Source organism: Capricornis sumatraensis, chromosome 18 (assembly GCF_032405125.1).
Source record: "Capricornis sumatraensis isolate serow.1 chromosome 18, serow.2, whole genome shotgun sequence".
NCBI classification, from domain to species: domain Eukaryota; kingdom Metazoa; phylum Chordata; class Mammalia; order Artiodactyla; family Bovidae; genus Capricornis; species Capricornis sumatraensis.
The window spans coordinates 21,134,113-21,159,555 of record NC_091086.1 but is presented as its reverse complement, the minus strand read 5'-3'; the positions used below and the strand labels follow the sequence as shown (position 1 = coordinate 21,159,555).

The 25,443-nt window shown below is 37.1% G+C and overlaps 1 protein-coding gene across 1 annotated transcript in view; it reads right to left on the bottom strand.

Annotated features, from left to right (window-relative positions):
- ADAMTS6 (ADAM metallopeptidase with thrombospondin type 1 motif 6) overlaps positions 1–25,443 on the bottom strand; it is a 277,466-nt gene that overhangs the window by 7,768 nt on the left and 244,255 nt on the right. Inside the window, exons 21-23 of the mRNA XM_068990700.1 lie at positions 18,385–18,589; positions 8,852–9,028; positions 5,832–5,988 (exon numbers count right to left, since the gene is read on the bottom strand). Of these exons, the coding sequence (XP_068846801.1) occupies positions 5,832–5,988; positions 8,852–9,028; positions 18,385–18,589 (539 nt within the window). The remainder of the gene's footprint in view (positions 1–5,831; positions 5,989–8,851; positions 9,029–18,384; positions 18,590–25,443) is intronic.

The following is a 25,443-nucleotide window of genomic DNA, read 5'->3' as shown; positions in this document are numbered from 1 at the left end:
TTTCTCTCTTTATTTCTTTGTTTCTTCTTACCCAGTCTTATTCTCTGGATGCCACCCACAGTCAACTTGAGGGTGCTTTGATCCAATACAAATCCAGGGTTCCCTCCAAACTGGACAGCAGGAATGTGACCCTGAATGTTATGGTGGATTATGAGCTCTTTAAAATGGAAACAAAACTGTCTGGTCTTCCTCACCTGCGTGAACTCAAAGTCCAAATGACCTTCACCATTCATTCCTTTCATTGATTTTAATATATCAGATGCCACCTTAAAACCCAAATTCAGTAGCTGTTTTGTTCCATGGATCTCAGGAGATTGCTGGAGCTGCTTAGGCAGCTCAGAGTCATTTACTTAAGGGAGACTGAGACCCGCCAAAGGCACCATTAGACAGCCTGGTCTGGTAAACCAATGTACACTAACCACACCTTTCCTGCTCACCTTTCCACACCATGAATCATTACCTGGCAGCAATATATACTAGATGACAGAGTGCTTTGTGCAATTGAGAAGCTGAAAAGACTCACCATGTAAACTACAAGGGAATCTGAAACTGCGTAAAGGTGAATAAAATGGCATTTGGGATAGAATTTCAGGTGAGCTTGAGTAGGCTAGTCTCAGCTGCCAGATGCAGTTTTAAAAAGTACTCTGAGTAGTATTTCAAATGCAGTGATACCCAGTGTGTCTATAATTCACTCTTAGCAGCAATGTAGTGTTACCCTCATCAGTGGCAGTCTGTCAAAATCAGGCCTATAATGCCTTTACTCTTAGCTGAAGGTTTTTAGGAATAAAAAGCTAAAGCAGATGTTAAATGTGGTAAATTGTATCTTCCTTCTTCTTCTTCCTAGCTCCCTCACACCATTTACTTTAAATTTTTTGATGCTCCACTTCTGATTCTTTCTCTTACTATCCTTTGTTGCCTTAACCTTCCTCCATTTCTTCAATCTCTCTCCATTGTTTATTTTTATTTTTTAAAACTTTATTCAAATTCCATTATTTTATTATGGCTTTGAGGGACTAATGTGCTTAATTTCCATATAGATGCCTAAATTCCTTATCATGATTAATAGTATCTAGTTCCCTAAATCTGACACTTGAGAGTCATATGTAATACTTCCACAACATATTCTCATTCCTATGTCTAATGGTTCATCAAGGTCTTTTTCTTCTCTTTTCTATTTTGTCTCTCTCTCTTTTTTTTTTTTTTCAATTCATTACCCTCTTTTTTTGCTACTTTTTTTACTTGAAGGATAATTGCTTTACAGAATTTTGTGGTTTTCTGTCATACATCAACAAGAATCAGCCATAGGTACACACATATCCCATCCCTCCTGAACCTCCCTCCCATCTCCCTCACCATTCCAGCCTTCTAGATTGTCACCATTGGCCTCTTTTTGATCCTTACCATATCTGTCTGAGTTCAAGCCTTCATCATCTCTAGCCTGAGCTCTTAGGACAACTTTGTAACTCTTCTCCCACACACGGCTATCTTCCCTCTGCCCCTTTACACACTTGCCAGCCTAAGTATGTCACTCCCCAATTTCCTTCACTTGTTCCCAGAACTGGTAGATAGAGTCTTACCTTCTTTCCACTGCATCCAGGAACCCCCCAAACCAAGTCCCTGTCTCTTTCTTTGCAGCCTCATTTCCACTGCTTGCTCATCTGCCTCCCTCTGCAGCCATACTGAATTATGTTTGACTCCACAGCTCTGTGACTGCACACACTCACCTTCTGCCAGGAATGCCCAGCATCTCAACATCTTCTCGGCCAACTATTCCACCTTCCAGTGCCTTGCCCAGTGATGCTTCTGCTGACACCTCCTTCCTCTGTGTACTCATGGGAGCTTCTGTCTACCCCTATTACAGTACTGGCCATATGGTGAAAACTATTTGTTTGCATGCTGTCACCCCTACTAAACAGTGCTTCCTTTGAGGATAGGAATCTTTTGTAGTCTCAGTGGCTGGCACATGGTAGGCATGTTTGCAAATTAAATGAATTTATTGGTTGGATGCCTGGAAAGCACATTATTGAAACACCATCACTTGACAAATGGACAGATAAGATTTCTATGTGACAAGGCAAGTTCAGTAAAATGTTAATGGTAGAATCTAGATGGTGGATATTCATTATAAACTTCTTTCAACTTTGCTGTATGTTTGAAAGTTTTTATTATTTTAAAATAAGATACCAGGAGGAGAACCATCTCCTAAACTTCAGTAGTTGAAATAATAATCAAGATTCTATCAGTGGTTCATGTTACCCATAGAGATCCCACTGAAAGATGGTCTTTTAGTTCCCAAGAGATCTTCCTCAGTCCTACTCTGTCTTGCTTGGAGTAGAGATGAACTAGCTTCTCAGTTCAGTTTGGTTCAGTCGCTCAGTCGTGTCCGACTCTTTGCGACTGCATGAATCGCAGCACGCCAGGGCTCCCTGTCCATCACCAACTCCTGGATTCACTCAGACTCACGTCCATCGAGTCAGTGATGCCATCCAGCCATCTCATCCTCTGTCGTTCCCTTCTCCTCCTGCCCCCAAGCCCTCCCAGCATCAGAGTCTTTTCCAGTGAGTCAACTCTTCGCATGAGGGGGCCAAAGTACTGGAATTTCAGCTTTAGCATCATTCCTGCCAAAGTAACTCCTTTTCCAAGAAACAAGGGAACCTGACTCTGGTAGAAAAAAGCATCCTCTTTCACCTCCTGCGTTAACCAGAACTTGACCTGGTTAACCTTCCCCCACAACTGGACCTTCCTCCCAGTTTCCCCTTTGTAAGAGCTACTTCCTCTCTCCTTGATCTGATTTCCAGAAACTGTATCAGGTCACGCTCATATTACTTTCATGTAAGAGCCTTTTCTCTTTTGAAATCCATATTATCTGCCCATTTCATACCTCTATGGATGACAAGTTATGACTTAAATCAACTGTTTCATCTGTATTTTTCCAACTACAACTGGATCACAGACCACTTAGTCTATGAAGCTTGCCTTGATCCAAACATTAAAGTTTTTAGTCACTTATGTGAGCACTCTTAGCATTTGTGTAAATGGCTCCACATAACACATTCCATCTTGCTTTTTTTTTTTTTAAAGAAGTATTTTCCCTGTAAGACTATGAACTTACAAGAGTATTTGAATTTCCATAATAAATGGCAGAGGCTGGCCACAGCAAGCATTCAATAAGTAGCTTCTCATGGAATGAACAGATAGTTTCAGACATTTTAATATACTCAATATATATGCTCTTGGGAAGCTAAGGAGAACACAAAACAAGTTATGGCAGCTATATTATTTCTACTTTAATTCTAATTTTATCCTGTCTTAAATGAGTCAACAGCTTTAAGGAGTAACAATTCTAAGATTAGTCATACTTAGCAGGATTAATAATTTCCTAAAAGTTTCCTCCTTTACTGAGAAAGCTAAAAATATTGTCCTAACTGCATACTTCAGATTATGGTGATCAAAAGGTGATTTGGCCAGACAGAAATAACTATGAAGTATTTTTCCAAATAATCCAAGAAATATCAGATTAAATCTATCCATTTTAAGAGAATCTTTTTAAGGCAGAAATAAGTACAGTTGCAAAAGATATTCCGCTCGCTATAAAAACAGCCTTACATCTCCAGCTGCAAAGTTTATGTATGATAATTATCCACTGTAGAGAACTGTTTGGAGAAATTACTAAAATGGCCTAAAATAAAGTTATAAATATAACTTCAACATACATTATTGTGGGCATGTCAAAAAGCCAGGTCTTTCAACAATTATTAAGCCTTAATCCTTTGACAGTCATGCCAGAAGTCTCTGTACTTCATAATCAGAAGCTCTGTTTTCATGTTAAAATTCTTGATTTTAAGAGTAAATTACAAACAGCATATAAATGTAGTTGAAAATGATATGCACCAGGGCTCTTCCAAATCTTTGTTCAAATCCTGGTTCTTCTACATCCTACTTTTGTAATGTGGGTAAGTCACTCTCTCTGTGTGTTAGTTTCCTCATCAGTAATACCAACTTTCAAAAGGTTGTTATCATGATTATATAATACATATAGATATTTATGTACATGAGATATATATAATGGATAATAAATATAAAGGGCCTAACATAATACCCAACATACTTTACTATGATAGTTATATCCTCTCTTCTACCTTAATATTTTATCTTGCAACTCTGAAAAACAGACCCCCAAACCCAAATGAACTGACTGATTGCCAATAATTCACAATAGATGAAGATTTGTTTGCTGCAAGGCTTAAAGAAAGCTTTAAATTTCATATCATTTAAGGTAAGTAGTTTTGCTATGAAAAGTACTTCTGTTTGTCATAGATTTTTAAGCCCTTCTCAAGAGAAGGAAAGCTAGATTTATAGACTATCCCTTACCAAAGGGAAAAAAGGAGATGGCATTACAGCCGGAGATTCTGCAAATTAAAATTGTGATTTTTAATTAATGTAGGGTAAAGCTATACTTCTTTGCAACAGTAAACTATATAGTAAGTATACTGTATCGAGCCACTAGGGAGGTTCTTAGTAGCTCAGATGGTAAAGAGTCTGCCTGCAATGCAGAAGACCCGGGTTTGATCCCTGGGTTGGGAAGATCCCCTAGAGAAGGAAATGGCACCCCACTCTGGTATCCTTGCCTAGATAATTCCATGGACAGAGGAGCCTGGAGGGCTACAGTCCATGAGGTCACAGAGTCGGACACGACTGAGTGACTAACACACTTTTCATACTGCTCAGATATAAGAAATGGGCCACTTGCAAAGATGCAAGTTTTCTGTATCTTGTCATGCAAGATGCTTGCTCTTCCTAAAATGAAAGTCCTCATGGAAATATTGAAAAATAAGATTAAAAAATGTCCCTCAAACTAGATAGATTTTATCAAAAGGTACAATCTCTTTTTAATAGATTAATTACCATTTCATTTTCATTTGATAAATATTAACAAATTATAGTCAGCATAGCTCTTTATCCTTTTGTTTTTTTAAGTAGAGTCCTATAGCTGGGTTTCTGACATAATTAAAATTCATGGCTTCAGATATTTATATATGAGAAGGCAGTATGAACTTCCTGACTATGCCACAGTTGTCTCTGTACTTTCTAGTTTCTGTGATAGTGCCTTGCAAATAGTAGCATTCAGGAGATTTCAAATGGATGCTTGATTGAATAAAGAAAGTACATTCATTTAAATATAATATAAGACAACTCAGAATTTGGATGGGTATCTGCTGTTAATGCAGAGACTTCCCCATATGTAACAGAAAATTTTCAGAGTCTGAAGACATTGTCCTCCTATATAAGCAGCTTTACAATAACATTCTTTTATTTTCCTTCAATGAGAAAATTAGTATTTGAAACCTAAGAAGTTCCAAACATATGATTTCATTATATCTGTAACAAGCATGGATTTTAACCTCTCCAATAGCAGAAATCCACTGTTACAGCCAAAAAGAAACAGAAGTTTTTACTTTCAAGCTTGGTTCATTAGAAATCATCTCTATCTTTCTAGCACAAGTCAAACATAAAATGCTAGGTTGGACAGAACCTTAGAGATTATCTCCATTCCAGTCTTTCATTGTATAGATAAGTAAACTTAGCTCCAGAAATGTTAAGTGACTTAAAAAGGTCATACAGTTAGTGAAAGAGTCTGGAAAACAACAACAACAACAACTTAGGTTTCCTGATTATATATCCAGTACATGTGTAGCTTTCACAAATGCTGTATGCAAACACACTACAACAGTGGTTTTATGGGGCTCTTTGAACCCTGTAAATCAATACAGTTGAATCACTAGAGATTACAGTCCCCTTACCACCTGTACTGGAGGTACTGGGGAACTTACCTTCAGTACTGGAAATGGGCGTACTGTCACATTTGCTTTCACACTGCTGCATTGATGGAGGTCGACTAGTTTCTGGACAGTCACTTGATGCCTGTCCAGTGTAGGAAAGACACTGCACAGTCCGCATTTGCTGTCCAAGGCCACACTGAGCAGAACACTAAAGCAAAAGACAAGGAGAGACAAAATACTGTTCTCAACAATTTTCAGGAGATAAAATAGATACTGTCATTTCAAACACTATATATATTAGCTTTTAAAGCTCATATGTAGTTAATCTTAGAGAGGTATATGATTAAATCATTCTATTACAGCATTGGTTTAGAAACTCAAGGATCGTGTCATTACCCTAGAATATAGAAGTAATATAGTTTCCAGAAGACAACAGACAGAGATTTCTTGGGCTCTGATTCCAATGGTGCCAAGCAGTGCCAGTGAAGTTAAACAAGAGTATAATGAGAAAATACCTGTGAAGAAGTAAAATAGGCAGAGATTCTAGGGCTGGGACATCACTATTGCTCCCTATTTATTAAAGACTCGTGGGAAGACAACTCGGTGGTCTACTGGAGTGCTCTGAATCTGATTAAAATATTAGTTCAGTCTAACAGCAGTGACCATTGTGGGCCCTGGTGATGAGACCAATTTGAAAAAAAAAAAAAAAAAGACATTAAATAAGTACCTTGAGTTTTGTAAAGTATGCAGATCTGAGACAAATCTGAGAAGAGGTCTGTAGGTAGCCAGTTAGCATGTCTCCCTTTCCTTCTTCATCTACCTGGGATTCAGTTACTTTAGAACTGAAATGCTCTCTGGGCCTGATCAGCTATCCTGGCTGAAGAGTGAAGCTGTGGTCTATTTTCAGGGCCTGCCACTCAGAATACTGCAAAGGTAAGATTTGGGATCAAGGAGATGAGGAGCTACTTGTGGAAAGATAGGTGATGGTGATATTTACAAGGTAAATAGACCAAGGCCCTGCTGGATTAATTTGCAAAAACTCTCAAGGCACTTATAGGACTTGCCAGGATATTCACAGATACTTTTATTTTTAACTTTCTAAATACAGAATGATGAATAAATGCACCATAAAGATGTAATAAAGCATCTTTGAAAGGTATTTTCACTGATTAATTTCAATTTTAGGAAACTGAATTGAAAGTATACAGGAGAAGAAAAGGACTTGACAACATTTAAAAGAATAAGAACAGGGAAATTTGGTGAAATTATCAACATGAAGAAACTTCTACATGACCTTTATATAACAGTACATTGCAACAAAGAATATATAAGAAAGGAAATTCCTACCTAATTTAAATAAAAATCAAAAGAGTATGTCTGCACTGATTCTTTAATAGCAGAATATCAATTATAAATTGTGAAACTATCACATGTCTACAGATAAACACTTAACTGCATTCGATTCTTACTTAAGCTTGTGATGCATATTCCACTTGAGCACTTTGTAAATTAAACTAAATATCATTATATGAAAGAACATTATTAATTACTTGTTAAAAAAAGTGACGTGAACTCGTTCACTCATGACCAACTCTTTGCGAACCCGTGGACTGTAGCCTGCCAGGCTTCTCTGTCCATGGGATTCTCCAGGCAAGAATACTGGAGTGGGTTGCCATTTCCTTCTCCAGGGGATCTTCCCAACCCAGAGATCAAACCTGGGTCTCCCGCATGGCAGGCAGATGCTTTATCCTCTGAGCCACCAGGGAACACAATTACTTGTTAGACAAATGCAAATGTTAATTATTTTATGGTCGTACGCTTTTATTTCCCCACAGGGCTGAGCATAGACCAAGAATATTTATTTGCCTTAACGGAGACTGAAAATCTTTGCCCACTCCCCAAAGAGGTCTGTAGATATAGCTACACTCTAGCGATAATGCATTTTGGCCACAGTTTTGGTAATTCTATGAAATGCCATTCCTACTAAGTAATGGCAGGCCCAGAGCACAGACAAAATCATGCTGGTGTAGTTATATGCCACTATGATTTACCTGGGCTCTCAGATATTAGAAAATAACTAGCTACAAGGTTAATTGTAAAACCACAGGAAAAGGGCATTGATTCACTAGAAATTTACTTTCTGGAGCATTATTTTTTAATATAACCTAAATGGGTTTCCTTTTCAACTTTCAAAAGAACAATATTTAATTTGCTTTCTATTCAAATAAATCAATTTGCTTTCAAAGGATTAAAGGGGACCTTCAGCAAGATAACATAATTTAAAACTGAGAAAGAAAACAATAGGAATTGGAAGATAAAATATAAATGAATCCAATCAATATAAAAATACAGGGACTTCCCTGGTAGTATAGTGGATAGGACTCTGCCTGCCAGTACAGAGGACATGGGTTCGATTCCTGGTCCAGGAAGATCCCACAAGCTGTGGAGCAACTAAGCTCATGTGCCACAACTACTGAGCCCGAGTGCTACAACTACCGAAGCCTTCATGCCTGGAGCCTATGCTGTGCAACGAGAGAAGCCACAGCAGTGAGAAGCCCTTGCACCAAAATGAAGAGTAGCAGCTGCTCACTCCAACTAAAGAAAGGCTGCACACAGCAATGAAGACCCAGTGCAGCCATTAAAAAAAAAAAAAAAAGATAAAACCTAATTAAGATCCTGACATGTTTTCTGTGAGGTTAAGAGGATTCATTTTCTTACTGTGAAAATTAAGAAAATGGTGTTAACTGATTTGTTCTTGAAATAGTTGAGAGTTGGCAACAGAAGCCAAAGTTCTGGTAGCTTGCTCAAATCTCTAGTCATCTAGATGATTTCTCTTTAAGTTAAAATCTTAGAATCCAAGAAGCAGGTGAACGTGGGAAGTGTGCAGGCGGGAGGAACACGGCTCGGTGTCTGCACGTGACTGCTGCCGCCTGCGCGCTTTTCACATTCCCATCTCATCCCTAGGTCTGTGTGCTGCTGCTCGTGCCGTGAGCCCCTGTAATGACCCAATCAGGAACCTCAAGTGTCTCACAGTGCTGCTTCAGCAGGGGCCCACAGTCCAACCACCTTACCTGGCCCCAGTCTCCTGCCACCCAGCGAGGAGGAGGGCAGCGGCCCAAACTGCAGCGGATGCGGACAGGGGGTTTGCTCTCCTCAGAACACTGTGTTGCTGGGAATGTTTTAGAGAGGTCACTGCTCTTGCACAGAACAATACGATGCTTGAATCCTGGACCACATTTGGGAGTGCACTGTAAATAAAACAAATATTAATGAATAACGATAGTCTAAAGATGGAGAAAAACTTGAGGAAAATCTTTCTCCAACTAAATGTGTATTTGAGTAAACAACATACACATGTACTAAATCTTAAGCAAAGTCTTAACAGATATGAAAATTCCTTAAGTTTTTAAATAGAAGAACTTCTATCTTTTGCCCTAAGGTCTTTAAGAGCTAAATCCAGAGTTTGCTTTTCTTGGCAGCTTATCTTCTTTTATTGTGTGTAGGTTTATTCCTTTTGACTCTTCCCTATCCTTGGCCATATTCAGTTGTGGTAAGATGCTATGGATTTTTGGAATGTGGAATTCTTGGTTTCTTTTGAGAGTCCCCTGGACTGCAAGGAGATCCAACCAGTCCATCCTAAAGGAGATTAATCCTGAGTGTTCACTGGAAGGAATGATGTTGAAGCTGAAACTCCAATACTTTGGCCACCTGATGCAAAGAACTGACTCACTGGAAAAGACCCTGATGCTGGGAAAGACTGAAGGTAGGAGAAGGGGACAACAGAGGATGAGATGGTTGGATGGCATCACCGACTCAATGGACACGGGTTTGGGTTGGTGATGGACAGGGAGGCCTGGTGTGGTGCAGTCCATGGGGTCGCAAAGAGTCGGACACAACTGAGCAACTAAACTGAACTGAGGTGTAGTCATCTCAAAAAAATTCTTATGGGTACTAGTAGGCGATGAGAAATTACCTTTGTGAAGCAAGCTAAGGTTTGATTCAGATGTGTACAGGTGGCCCTCAGTATCAGCAGGGAACAATTTCAGGACCCTGGAGGACACCAAAACCTGTTGATAATCAAGTTCCTTGTATAAAATGACACAGTATTTGCATATAACCTACACACATCCTCCTGTGAACTTTAGATCATCTTTAAATCACTTATGATACCTAATACAATATAAACACTATGCAAATAGGTGCCAGTGTGGCAAATTCACGTTTTACTTTTTGGCACTTTCTGGAATTTTTTTCCAAAATATTTTTGATCTTCAGTTGGTTGAATCTGTGGATGTGGAACCTGGAGATATAGCAGGCTAAATGTACTCTTAGTATGCAGTAGCCAAGAATACATGATCACAGGTAAAGATTTATTGCACAGAGAATCTCTGGATTCTTCCTTGTCCATCAGTTAAACATAATGAATTTGATGATTCTTTAGTTGGACCAGTAAGCTCTTCACACTGAGGAAAAGATCCTTCTTCCTGTCACAAAGTCTATTATTTACCTTTTTGAAGTTAATTGGAGTGCTCTAGAGTTACTGTTCAGGAGTTACCTACTCAACGTGGTGGCTGACTGAAGTCCTCCAGCTTTCTCCCCTGAACATCTGAGCCTTTCCTTAAAATCTGTACTTCTCAGTGAAGTGAGACCCTTACCCACAATATTTTGAAGCCCTGTTTCTACGTCTTTCATTCAGAAACTACTACCAAATTTCCTGTAGGAACTACACTGGACTATAGTGTAGAATAGACTGCAGGGGGAGGGGAGACCTAAGAACGAATAAGTCTGTATCTCAAGGAGCTCATGGTTTTAATGCAGGAGATAGACAAGTGAACATAAAAAGTAACATTACAGAGAATGTAAGGATATATAAATTCTTGTGCTCCTAGTCATCATCTGCCTATTTTATGATTATGAATTCATATGCCCTCTCATTTCTATCAGACTATAAGCTTAAAATTATTTCATTTCTGCTTCATCTTCATATACATCCTCACCCCATCCTCAGGATCCAACAGAGGACTTTGAGAATGCACTCAATAAAGATATTTGGAAATATCTTCAAAATATAAATATATTTGGAAAGATGATGGTTTTGATTTATTTTTAAGTAAATCAAGACCTACTAGCTGTGGGCTGGGAACGTCTTAAGGAACAATGTACACTCCCCTGAGCGGCTTTGCCAGGGGCAATCTTGAACTGGTGACATGTCACAGAGAGAAAGAAAAATAATACAATTTTTTCATGTGTAAATCAAGGACCCACGAACACTCTTCATCACAATGAATGTAGTAACAGAGTGCATTTCCTCTAACTTAGAAAACATTTAATTAAGATACAGTTGAAGGAGAATAACATCCAGTTTTTTCCAATATGGTTCCAGAAAAGGCTTTAGTTAGGGATTTAGAGGTCAAGAGAGAAATTCCTGATTCCTGTTATTATGTTTTACAGCCAAGTCAACATCCTTCTTTCCAGCTGCAGCTTCATTCTACCCACATAATCAATCACTAGGTTCTATTAACTGAAGTCCTAAACCTCTCTCACATCTGTTGATTTCTCTGTCTCCACTGCCACTAACCCTCCTACCAACAAACATCATATCTTGCATGTAATGTTGCAATGACTTTCTAACAGGTCTCCTGTTTCTTGCTCTTGTCTTACTTCAATCCACTCTCTAAAGTACATATCTGATTATGTTCTATTTTGATTTTTTTTTAAAATCCTACATAAACTCAAACTCTTTAAATATGCTTACTATACACTGATAGGAAGGCTCTGCTTACCTTTCCAGATTCACTTCAATAGGCATAAAGCTAATGCTGCTGCTGCTACTTCTATGACTCTGTGTGTGTGTGTGTGTGTGTGTGTGTGTGTGTGTATATTCAGTTGTGTCAGACTCTTTGTAACCTCATGGACTGCAGCTTGCAAGGCTCTTCTGCCCATGGTAGTTTTCAGGCAATAATACTGGAGTGGGTTGCCATTTCCTACTCCAAGGGAATCTTCCTGACCCAGGGATCAAACCTGAGTCTCCTTCATCTCCTACATTGGCAGGCGGTTTCTTTACCACTAAGCCACATGGGGAGACTTACTCCTATGACTACCGCTGCTATTAATAACTAATTATGATAGCAGCTGCCATTTAATAAATAATCTAGATATCAATGGCTTCCCTAGAAGCTCAGCTGGTAAAGAATTTGATTGCAATGCAGGAGACCCCAGTTCAATTCCTGGGTTGGGAAGATCTGCTGGAGAAGGGATAGGCATCAAGTGCTATGCTAAGTGCTGTAATTCACAAAGCTCTCACAAAAATCCTATGAGATGACAATTATGTTTAAAGGAAGAAACAACCTTAGGGTAAGTGGTTGGTACAAAGACATGCAGCGATTAAATGGCAGACCTAATGTTAACACCTACTAAGTGTTTCCTGGATGTCAGACCCTACATGATGAACTTTGTATATATTATCTCATTTAATCCTCACCACAACCATGTCACTTTATATTTCAAGAAACTAAGACATGTGACAGTATCTTGCAATCATGCATTCTGTAGAATGAATAGAACCCTGATTTGAGTCTCTTGAGCTTGCCCCCCTTGTGTTTGGTCCTCTTGACTTCACACAAGTTTCTTCTACCATTTATCAGTGTTAGAAGACACAGCTTTAGAGAATTTCTGTCACTCTCTTAATGTTTAATATTATTATTGTTAATGATAATCCTACTGCTTTATATTCCACTAGAGTTTCACAGTTCACAAAATACGTTCAATACGTTATTCTCATATATATATTTTGAGCCTTTTACAGGAAGCTTAAACAACTTAATTGAGGTTAAACAGATAGCAAATGGTAGAACTGGAACTAAATTCTAAGGCTTCTGTTCTAATCCATACTTTAGCTCTTAGCATTCATAGAAACAAAGTCTCGTGAATACATAAGTATTAATTATTATAAAAATAAATGAGGTAAAATACAAAAGAATAGAGGGGTACTTCAGACTTTAGGGATATGAGCAGAGACATATAGGATGCATCAGGAATTCCAATTAGTATTTAGTATTCAGTTTAGTGTTCAGTCTAGTGTTCAGTAAATATTTTGAGGCTATGATTAATTTTCTATATTGGGAAAATTTATTGAAAAATGCACTCAAGCCTTTCTCTTTCTCTCTTCGTATCTTAAAAGCATATGTATATATATTAAAGCCTCAGATAAAAGAATGTCTATATGGGTATAACTGAGTCACTCTGTTGTATAGCAGAGATCTGCACAAAACTGTTAATCAACGATATTTCAATTAAAAAGTAAAGTTAATTAAAGCCTGGGACATAAGTCTCTTGTTTATTCTAATATCTTTTTACAGTAGCAAGAAGCTTCTGCTCTTATTTGAACACTGTAGTGATATCTAGCAGTGTTCCCTAAGAGCCTGTGCCAAAGTCCTGTTTACAATTACGGGAAGCAGACAATGCAAAGACAGACGATTCATTCATTTGTGTTTGAGAAGTCCCCAGGGAATCAGAGACAAAATGAAACAAATGAGATCGATGACAATAGGGAGAAGAATAAAATGAGAAAGCAACACTGAAATTTATTAAGTGTTCTAAGCCCTCTGCATACCATAATCTACCTAATCTTCACAGAAACCTCACAAAGTGCTGTTTTCATACTCATTTTGTTAGTGGGAAGCTGAAGTATTGAGTAGTGCAGATAAATTCACATGGCAGTTCTGAAAAAGATAATGATCTGAAAGATAAATAGAAATCCTCTGTGGGACAATGTGAAGTTATATGCAAAGCTTAACATACAACATCTTCTATTGAAACAAGAAATAATTTTAGAAAATTATAGCCCAAGATCCACTAAGTAAGCCGTGGATATTCTATCCTATAGCACTGGAAATAAAGAGATAATCAATTGGATTCTCAAAATAGTGAATGACTGAGAACTACATTAAGATTCAATGAATACGATGGCCCCAAGCCCTGAAGACCTAGCCATGAATATTACATGTCTATAGTCATCATCTCAACTCTTCTAGAGGGTGATTATAAAATTGTTTAAAAATTGCTTGTAAAAAATAATAAAGGCACAAGGATGTCACTTAGACTAGCTTTGATTTAAGTAGGGCTTCATCCTGCAAATTCTTCTGACCTTATGTCAGCGATGCTCAAGCAGAGACATCCCTCAGCTTGTTTTTATTGTTACTTTGTCCCTCTTCTTTATTTAAGCTACATTTCATCTTCGCCTCTCTAGCCTTCTGATGAATAAAGATGTTTATCTGTCTGACAGCCTCAGTTTTATTTAGTTACTCCCCAAAATAAGAAATCCTAGAAAATCAAGAGTAACCATGATTATGCATATGATTAGTAGGCAGTAAATTAATCATGAATGATTCAGAGCATTTTTTAGAGACAATATTAGTCTGTACTCATGTAAAGGGCATATTTTTGTACATTTTTTGAGTATGCAGTAAAATTCATTAGAAATAATTAGAAACTGAATACTTAGTTCAGCAATAAAGTCATTTTTTAGACTAAAGTCTAGTTATAAATATCAAAATCCATTCAATTCATTCTTATAATAGCTGGGCGGAAGGTAATTCAGTGGAGAATGATTCTTTAGTAAACTTATTTCTATTTCTCCTTATTGCAGATAAATATCTATCTTTCCTCTTTTATTCATATAATCAGAATCTTACAATTATTTAAAATCTGATCAGACCATTTATTGTTTTGTTCTCATCTCAGTTGGATATAGATGGTGATTTTTACGAGAGATACATTTGTACTTCAGTTTAACATTTTACGATTAAGAAGCAAAAACACATTTTGCAGAAAAAATTTTGAAACCACACCAGGGAAAATAATCTGGCTCTCACTTATAAAGGATAGAAACATTAACATTTTGGGGTTAGACTGAATTCTCTCTGGATCAGTGGGTTTAATTTACTTAGTTATGGCACCAGAGTAGAACCTAGGAGTAAACACGGTGATAGTACAAGTATCTACTAAAACAAAGAATGACTTGGAGGTAGATTTCCCCCCACCCCCATCCTTCTTAAGTAATGCTACCTAAATGTAAACCCCATAAAGTCAATTGAGTATGATGCTAGTCATCCACTTGTCGAAGAATAAGTACAAGAAACAGACCTTTTTCAATGGGTACTCTGTGGGAGTCAAAAGAAACCATTCTTATACATCAAAAGAATGGCTAAGGATTGCTGGAGTCCATCCACAGTACACAGCAATGCTTTCAGAGTAACATGCCAAGAGAGGGCAAAAACAGAAAGCCATTTAAGTCCAACATAGCATGGGTGATCCCAGGAGTGAGGCTAGACTGTAGGAAATGGGAAAGCCATGGCTTCATTAGTTCCACAAAAGACTGCAGAAAAGTCATTTTCCACGAAGGTAATTTGGCTGAATTTTTTTTTTTTTTTTTTTGCCATAAGCATGGGGTGGGATTCACTGATGGGGAAAATGGTTCCTGGCTTTGCAACAATGGAAATTTTATGTGAGAGCAGCCGGCAAAGAAAAGAAAAAGGTCAGAGGGTACATTCCTCTTACTGCAACATGTTTTCACCAGTTGAACCTCACCCTTGTGATTAGCAGAGCTCAGACAGCTGATAGTTGGAAGTGGGAAGGGGGCAGAAAAAGGAGCAAAGTTTTCATGGGTGTGTCAGAAAGATATTGTGTGAAATTATCTTTGCAAAAGTAAAGTGAAAGAGACTGACCACTGCCTGCTCTTCTGCTGGGACCCCCTTTTTTCACTAGTGGGAGATGTTACATTCCTCTGGGAAGATCAGGCTCCTTGTTCTCACTTTGTTCTCCATAGCTACTCAAACATTTTTTCACTTAATGTTATTTCCTTCTTCTTATTTTTAATTCATCTAGAGAAGAGGTAGGTTTTGTGGTAAAGGGAAGTGGAAGAGTGAGAGTATACCCTCTCCTTTGGAAAATACACAGGAGAGACTGAATGGGGCAAAAATCATCTCTCCTCCAGAACAAAAAGATCAACATGATGGTATTGATGATGTTCAACTAGAATCTTTGAGATGGTAATGGCAGGATTTCCTGACTCATGCTTACCCCAGAATAGTTTTCCTGCATTGCCTGTAGAGAGACAATAGCCCACTAAATTTTTTTGGTGGGAGTGAGGGTGGGGTGGGGGGGTGGGGTGGGGTAAGGTGGGGGTGGGGGGGCCAGTGATAGTCCCAACCTGTGTACTCCATGCCCTTGGCTCTACTTCTCTACCCTAAGCTTTGACTCAACTATCTTAAAGAGATAGCAGACATGTGATTAGAAGTCCCCTTCACTGACATATATTTCTTCAGGCAGCTTCCAGGAGTGCCTAACAGCCTCAAACAACCATTTGAGCAAGTCACTTATAAGACTGGAGAGATGAGAATTGAAATGCAAAGAGCAGGGTAATCACAACCTACATGAGGTTGAATTAGGAAGAAAATCTTAAAATGGTATTTGAAATGGAAATATACAGTAGTTTACACAATGTATATTTTAAGGTGATAATATTTGGTGTTTTATGTTAAGATAAAAATATAATGACACAGAAAAATGTAGGTCCTGAGACCAATGTGAAGTGAGTCTGCACATGAGAAGGTTTTGCTGTTTTAGTGATTGGCAGAAGTTTTTTTCTAGTTTTTGTTTTGGAACTTGTCTGTTTTTCTCTACTTTTTGCAGAAGAATGATGTGGTATAAAGTTCTGTATTCAAGCCTGCTTTAACCTATCACTACTTTTTTAATCTTATCTTCCATTTATTCTTTAAAACAAATCCTTTCCTCCCACCCTACTTTCACCACATATTCTTTGTGTTTTTGTTCAGTTGTTTCTCTTATCAGGAATACTTCTCCAGTTTCTCAGTTCTCTTCCCTACTTCAGATTTTACACTCCTACAATATTCAGTTCAACTCTCATCAACTGAAAAGCCTTCTGATTCTATTCCAGGCTATTCTGACCTTCTTAGCTCTGAATTTCTGTATCACTTATACAATCCATCATTGTGTTAAACACAGTCTTATGTTATTCTCTAGTTGTTTCATAGATATTCCTTATTTTCCCAAGTTTATGAGATTCTTTTGAATTCTCCTTAGTCCCTATCCCAATAAGGTTAGAAAGCACCCAATTATACTTATTGAGTTGGCTTAAAACCCTTCAAACATTGCAGCCAATCATCAGGTCTCCCATTATGATTTTCCAGTAACAATGTTGCCATCATTATCAACAACTATTTATTTGCAAGTAAAACAACTACTAACATGTACAATTCTATAAAATGTCTCTTCTTTATCAATGGATTTTATCTTCCAAATGAATTTAGGAGTTAATCCACTCACTGTAGGTAACAGAAGACTTTATACCTTTTCCATAACCACTGAGTGAATAATACCAGGAATATCTCTACATTTGATTGAAACACAAATAAAAGTTAGGTAGGCAGAATATAATTACTGAAGAAGGACTATGGCCTTGGGAAACTTGGGAGAACACTCCCAACTTCTCCCAAAGATTCCACAGATAACCACAACTGGTCAGAATCTCCATTTCCATGTACCATCTTAAATACAGTCTCTCTTTCAACCCCAGCCCTCTAGCAAAATAAGGCTACTCAAGTAGTAAGATTCACAGGGAGAAAAGTTACATCCATAGGTTCCTAAAGAACAGTGTTTAATTATTTTTGTTTATTTTTTTCACAAACTTATGAGGTCTACAGGAAATATCTAAAGCAAGTACCACAATGTTTCCAGCAGGAAATGCATCCTGTTTTGCTAACTTAGAAAAATGATCTTTAATTATATAGCCAGATACTCATCCTTTCTAACACTAAACAACATTTGAGAAAGATTCAGTTCCTCTTTAGGAAAAATAGAGAATGGTACAATATGTATATGTGTATGTCTCATGCAGAATGAAGAGTCAATTAACTCTACCTCTTACCTCATTTTTCATAAGACCATTTCTCTGAGGGTTTGGGATTATATTTGACTTTTTACATGTATGCCAGAAAAACATTATCTTAGTCAGATCTTCCTCACTAATCATGTAAGTGGAGGTAATGATAAAATCTGAATTTGACTTTTTGATATGTTATAACCCTCAAATCCATATTTCTTCCACAGAAGCAATTAAAAAATATATAGATATATAATATGTGATAATCAATTAATAAATTCATATGTAAGAGTTAATACAGTTAGGCTTGAACATTACTTTGAAAAAAAAGATAAACATATCACTTATTTTGAGCCTATAAATACTGTTCAATAATAGCAAAGAAAAAGGAAAAAAAAAGAGAAAAATATACATAAGGTATATATATGTATATATACCTTAACTCACTATAATAGTCTCTCAAATTCACTTCAGGCTTGTTTTTAATCAAATTGATTACTAGTTTCTCATTGAGTCTCCTGACCCCCAAAACTTTTAGTTCCTGGCAAGCAGCAAAAAAAGTATGACATGGCCAAATTCACTGTTATGCAGTCCTTACTTGTTAAGTTCTAAGACGCTCACATGCTCAGGTGTCCTTAATATTAAATGCTTTGGTATTGATAGTTAAGACATCTCAAAACATACAGCCTCAGATTTCCTTACTTCTGACCAGTCCAAAGCCACCCACTGAGGGGGACACGACTGGTTGTTGCAGGGCTCTTTTTCAATAGGCCGGTGTGTTAAACAACCACTGTAGTCCAGTGTCTCCTCCTCAGAAGGTCCAATCTTCCTGATGCAGAGTACTGCCCTTGTGCGCATCCCACCATCACAAGTCTTGCTACATTCCAACCAGTCCCCAATGAACCACCTGCAGCAAGAAGTGAAAGAAACACAGAAAAGCATTCCCTCAGTGCAGCCAGAGATTTCAGCAGAGTGAAGGCACTATATCAGTGGACTACCTCCTCTTCCCAGAAGAGCTAACATTTCAGTGTTTGTTGACGTGACAAATGACAAACAGAAGAACTGTTTCCATATACATAAGGAAAAGATAAACCACTGTTAGCTGCTTTCTAGAGTATAGTGCATGGGCTTTGCAACAGGCAAACAGGTTCAAACAAGCAATGCATTATGTGTTTTTAAACTTTTTCTCCATTTTTTAAATTAATTTCTAAAATGAGGATAACAATACCAATCATGAGATTTTCATGAGGATTAAGCAAGGTAACATATGAAGCTCCAAGACACATGCTGGTAAATGTTAAAAACTGGCTCCTCATGGGAGGGAGAGAGTCCTGATCCATCACATTAGCCAGTTTTGTGATATAGATACTTCATTATGGCCAAATTCAAGCAATCACCCTGAACATAACTAAGAGAAGATATGCTAGTCACAGGGTCTCAGGAGCTTCTACCAACATCTGACACACAACAAACAAGACATAGAAGCCATTTTTATTATTATATTGAGAGAGGTTCTCCCTCAATTGAGTGTTTGGTGATAAAACCACCCTGCAGGAGCAAGGGATTTGTTTCCTGATTCCCAGAAATGTGCATCATGCTCTGCATAAGACACAAGTCTTTACTGTCCTTCTAGGGGCAGAGATGGCCCAGGTGTCCATTCAGAAGACATGGGAGTGCTGAAGACTCTGCAGTAGGAGTAGAGTCCTGAGCTAGGTCTGTGAAAACATGGAGATCCCTTGCTTTGACCTCCTTTACTCCTAAAAACAGCTTCTACAGAGCTAATGTGGGAAGAAACAGAAATGTCTCAATAAAAGGACATATCTTATATTTGTAGGTATACCATGCCTAAAGTCATCAATGAACTCCCATATACGCAATTTCAGGTGTCTGTTTGTGTCTGTGTCATATTTCTGCATGACTCACTCTTTGGGCACATTAATTGGTCCAAGGGTACTAACCACAATCCCAACCAAACCAAGAAGAATTCAGCTTTAGAATTTTTACATCTAAACGTAAGCAAAAGGAATACTTTCCTTTCTGGTCAGAAGGGTATATAAGGATATAAGAGCTGATGATGGCCATGTCCCTGTTAAGTGGAATTAACTGATCTGAAAGAATGCAGAGGAGGAGCTAGAGTCTTCAAAGTATTTGAGTGCTTGATTCCAGCCATTCCTGAAGCTAGGTCCACTTTTATATTTCCCTCGGCTTTGTTAATATAAACCAATAAATTCTCTTCAGTGTGGAAGCTAGAGTCCTGACTGATACACTATTGTATTTAATGCCATGAATATATGCTGAATGCCTACTATGCTCAAGGCACTGTGCTTTGTTTTATAGAAGAAAGTAAGACATTGTGTTAGGAAAACAGTTTTCCAAAATCATGATAAGTGCAATGATGGAGCTAGAACTAGATCCCGCATCCACTGTTATCCGCTGAATTTCACTTTCAACAACGCAACATTTCTAACAAATAGTAGAATCTAAACCACAAACATGAGGTCAAAAGACATTTTCTTCAATCCATGCTTATAAATCATGCATACATGCTAAATGGAGACGCTCACGCTCTTGGGTAGGAGACTAACCAGAGAGAAGAGTATAAAAGTTAAGAACAAATGTCACCTCTTTCCGTGAGCTTAATTCAGTTGTGCCAGTTTTGTATGTGGAAGATAATACCTTAGTGAAGTCAGAGTACTAGTGTCCTAAATTTGAGCCTGCTGCTGCTGCTAAGTCACTTCAGTCGTGTCCGACTCAGCCAAATAAGCCACAATGGCCTTTGTTCATTATTATTTTTATTATCTTTACTGACAGAGGGAAACCAGCATTTCGAAATATAATTAATCAGTTTCCCAAACTTAAAATATATTTTGTAAAAAATTTATAATTTTTCAATCTAAAATTTACTTAAAGAGTGACAATTTAATCTGGAATTTTAGAAAACTGACATCAATATCTTTTTTCTAAGTCACTTTCCAGAAGAGATTTAAAGTGATTTTCATATTCTTTCCGTTTTGTTTTCCACAGATTAATAGGATCCTAAGTTGTTAGTACCATTTTTGGTAAAGAGGAAAATGTGTACTGAGAATAATAACTTGCATGCCAGCCATAGTGAAACTCTGATTCAATTCGAAACAATGATTTCATCACCAAGATTAGGGGATAAAACAGTAATGTGTATAACTCAGCCACAAAAAGTTCAGTCATACCACCTCCAGCCATGATCTCATTAGGTCTCATAATGTAAGAGGGATGGAGACCTTCAAATTAAACACAGGTGCCCAGAGTAACAGCAATGATTCAGGAGGTGTTGCTGTGATTTTTGCTCACAAGGCCAGGGCCACCTCTGCCTTTTTATTCTTCATCCTCTCTTTTATTGCCAACCATCTCTTAGCCTAGATGTATCACTCTAGCATTTAACTCAAAATGTATGAAGTAAAAACATTATCTACCCTCCTAATTTCCCTTCTGACTTTAACTTTGATTTCAGGCTTCACACTCAGTCCCTCCCTGTTGTATCTTTATTGCTCAGCAAATCATCCCTTCCCATGTCTCTCTAAAGGATTAAATCACCATCCAGATATTTAAGCAGTTTTGCAATTTTACCACTGTATCTACTAGTCCCAGTTTCACCACTCTTCTGTCCAGTTTAAGACAGACTGCTTCCTCATCATTTTCCATGTATTTGACCCTCTGACGACATTCTCCCTATTTCTCTTTTTTCATTCTCTAGATTCAGTGGTAAAATACAAGCATGAAAATTCTCAGAGATTATCAGCTGCTGAATCATTATAATCTGCATAATACTGGGGCTATTCCTTTTCGAGCTGAAGAACCTATAATAAAATTGTCTTCATTCTCACCAGGATGAAGAAGCTGTACAGTTAGTAGGATTTATTTTTGAGTGTCTGAAATAAGAGTGGCTTGATATAGCCTGTGTAATCCAATCTACAGTATCTGTACATTAAGAGGACAAACAATAATACTGGAGGAAGGGAGTGAGATGATGGGAGTTGACTTCTAGGATCCCTCCCAGGTCTGATATTTTGGAGTTTTATACAGGAATTTGATGATCTCTTCCTAAACTTAGAGTATGGTTGTACATGGGAGTGATGTGCAATGACTCAAAATAAAAAGATACTATTAAGAAAACCTTGCCCCTGGGTAAAAATCTCTCTCCAGTGTGACTCCTTTTGATTATAACTCTTATCATACTTAACATATTTTGCCTTGTACTATAGTTATTTTTATAGGGCTTCCCTGGTGGCTCGATAAGGAATCTGCCTGCAATGCTAAAGACCTGGGTTTGATTACTGGGTTGGGAAGGTCCCCCGGAGGAAGGCATGGCAACCCATGCCAGTATTCCTGCCTGGAAAATCCCCATGGACAGGGGAGCCTGGCAGGCTACAGTACATGGGGTTGTAAAGAGTCAGACAGGACTAAGCACAGTACAGCACCATGTACTGTATTCTATTGCTTTCACCTCTCTGATTTTCACCAATTTAAAAATGAAAGTTACATACAGGAATTATATTCAGTATTTAAAGATTCTTCACATGAGGTCATATACAGAAATCTTTTTGCTATTAAAAGACAGCATGGTAAAAACTGAATGCTTGGCCTTTCTCTGGATTCTAACTCAGCATTACTTCCTTTTCCTATGGTGAGGCACCAACTTCCTATCAGTCATGCTCTTTAACATCAACTCCTCCCTTTTCCTTTTCCTAATGATTTCTGCCTGTGTCATGAATCCCACTATTTTCATTCAAGGCCTTTAGAATTATTGTTTTTTTGTCTCTCTCCCTAGTCACCTGACCACCTTGACTGTTATTCTCATTCTCATAAGAGTTGCTCCTCTGACCACATTACTTTTTCCCAGCAAGACTTCCTTTGGCTTTTTGAAGTCTCTCAAATAAACATGATTATCAGTATTTCTTTATCAGTGCCTCTTTTGTCTATTCTTCCTAGTCCCTGTCATTTTCTTTATGTAATATAAGGACAAGTCTTATTGCCCTTTTTTCCAGTCTCTACTTATAAAGTCTCCAATATGACTAAAGGAGATTTAAAATATTTCATTATTTGAAAAGATAGTTTCTGATTAAAAAGTACCATTTAGGATTATAAATTAATGGTATCGGGAAAACAGTAATATCTGAAAATAAATATAGATCCTTTCCTCAAAGCAGGCAAATATATTTCAGATAGACTAGAGTTTGCATTAAAAAAAAAAAAACGACTTTGAAAGCATAAGCATAAACTGGGTAAGGCCTTCTTAACATTATACCAATGAAACAAATAAAAGTTAGATAGATAGTTTTCCTATATAATATTAAAAAAAAAGCTTTTATAAGTAAAACTAGATCATAACAAACTATAAAAAAATATTTCCAAAAGAGTTAAAAATCTTAATTTATTAAGACTTCATACAAAACAATAACATAATGATAAGCACTTTGATAGAAAAATGGCACAGGCCATGAAGAGAAAAAAACAAAAAAGAAATGACCACTGAACATAATTTTTAAATGTTTAGCTGCATCAGCAATTCTAGAAGTACAAAAAATAAAACAGCAATTAGATATCAAGGGTTTTTTTTCCCCCTTTAAATAGTTAAAGATTGTTTTAAAAAAAAGAGTATCAACTGTTGTTCAGGTTAGGGAAAAAACAGTCTTATGTACATACTATCAATGAGAATACACTTTTATACATTCTTTCTAGAGAATAATCTGACAATGTGTCCCAGAGGGTTAAACAAAATTCCGTTTACACTAGAAATTTTAGAAGCAAAAATGATTAATGCTGTGGAATAGAAAGGGATCAAAAGCTAGGGCCCAGAGAAAATTGTTCTACAGTGGAAAGTCAATTCAAATAAACATGACCTATCTACTAAATGTTGTAGATGGTGTTTAATGTTCAGAACAACATAATGTTCAATATGCTGAGAACTGACTACAAGACATCATAAATAACTGTTGTTTAGTTGCTAAGTTGTGTCTGACCCTTTTGCAACCCCATGGACTGTATGTAGCCTGCCAGAGTCCTCTGTCCATAGGATTTCTCAGGCAAGAATAGTAGAGTGGGTTGCCTCTTCTTTCTCCAGTGGATCTTCCCGATCCCTGGACTGAACCCACATTTCCTGGATTGGCAGGTGTATTTTTTTTACTACTGAGCCACCAAGGAAGTCCAAATAATATAATAACACTTTGTTACAAACATGTGCTGATGTAGACACTGAAAAAGATGAAAAATATTAACCATGATCTTACAAGAATTATTGTGTTTTTAAAATTTTCTTCTATTTATCTGTATTTAAGAAATTTTATGCTTTAATATGTATTGAAAAAACCAAACACGATTGTCACATTGTCATCTGAAAAAACTTCTTTCTCCCACACTCATTTAAAGTCTTTTTGAATTCAGTAGTCTTTCAGTGAGCCTTATCTCTATAATACCAATGTAATGGGAATCTTATAACATATGATAACCATTCTGGATAGTTTATTAAGATTTGCTTATTCATTTTGTATTGGGGTATAAAAAAATAAAAGTTAAATTTAAAAATTCCTTTTTCATAGCCTGAATTCAAAGAAATAAGGAAGAAATTAAAAAGGAACTAACAAGAAAAACTACACTAATAAAGAATATTTTAAATATGTATATTAGCTCTTTTTCAACAAAGAAAACTGATTTTTCTTTTTCAAATTCCATTCTCTTACCTCCAAACAACAAAAAAGTTAAGAAGTAACTTTTTATTTCAGAACTACAAAAGAAAGGGAAATACAAAACAATTTTAATTGTTTAGGTTGATTCCAATATGTCAATTATCCTTAAAGTGTTAAAGAAAGACTCCAATGTAATATACAAGCATGTAATATATGGGATGAAATGACCAACCACTGAAATCTCAAAGAATGCTTGAATAGCATGCATCTGAACTTAAATGAAAAAGCTGAGGCCCAAATAGAACAAGTGTGACCATGCCCATTCAAATGCCTTAAATGGCTGATCATGATAAACATAATACTTAAAAGTATTCAGTGCTGGGGAAGTAACTAGGATGAGGCTCACAATTATATGGAAATACACTTAGGTCTTTAGAAATGTCAAAAAACAGCTTGTGCATTTTGAGCATCACTTTGTTTTATATAGCTTTTCAGCTTCTGTTGAGACAAATTTACAAAAATAATTAGCAGAAGAAAGGAAAATAAAAAAATAATTAAATATCTTGTCTTTGTAATACATACCAGGTTGTATTTCTATACTTTCCCATGTCTGGATTTTAAGGTGTTAGTTACATAGTGATCACATTTGAAAAAGAAGAGACATGAAGTTTCAAAAGTCTTAGAATAAAAACTTCTATCACTCTAGATTCTGTGTGCTCCTCATTTGGCAGCCACTAAACTTTTCCAGAGACTAGGGGTTGTGTATTTCCCGTAAAGACTGAAACATTCAGGCAGATACTGACTTTGGATATTGAAAATTCAGAAGGTATTATTATTTTGGAACAAATATATCTTGATTTAACCATATTTTGTTGATGTTGTTTAGTCGCTTGGTCACGTCTGAGTCTTTGCAACCCCATGGACTGCAGCACGTCAGGCTTCGATGTCCTTCTTCGGGAGCTTGCTCAAACTAACGTCCATTGAATTAGTGATGCCATCCAACCATCTTGTCCTCTGTCATCCCCTGCTCCTCCTGCCTTTGATCTTTCCCAGCATCAGGGTCTTTTCTAAAGAGTTGGCTCTTCACATCAGGTGGTCAAAG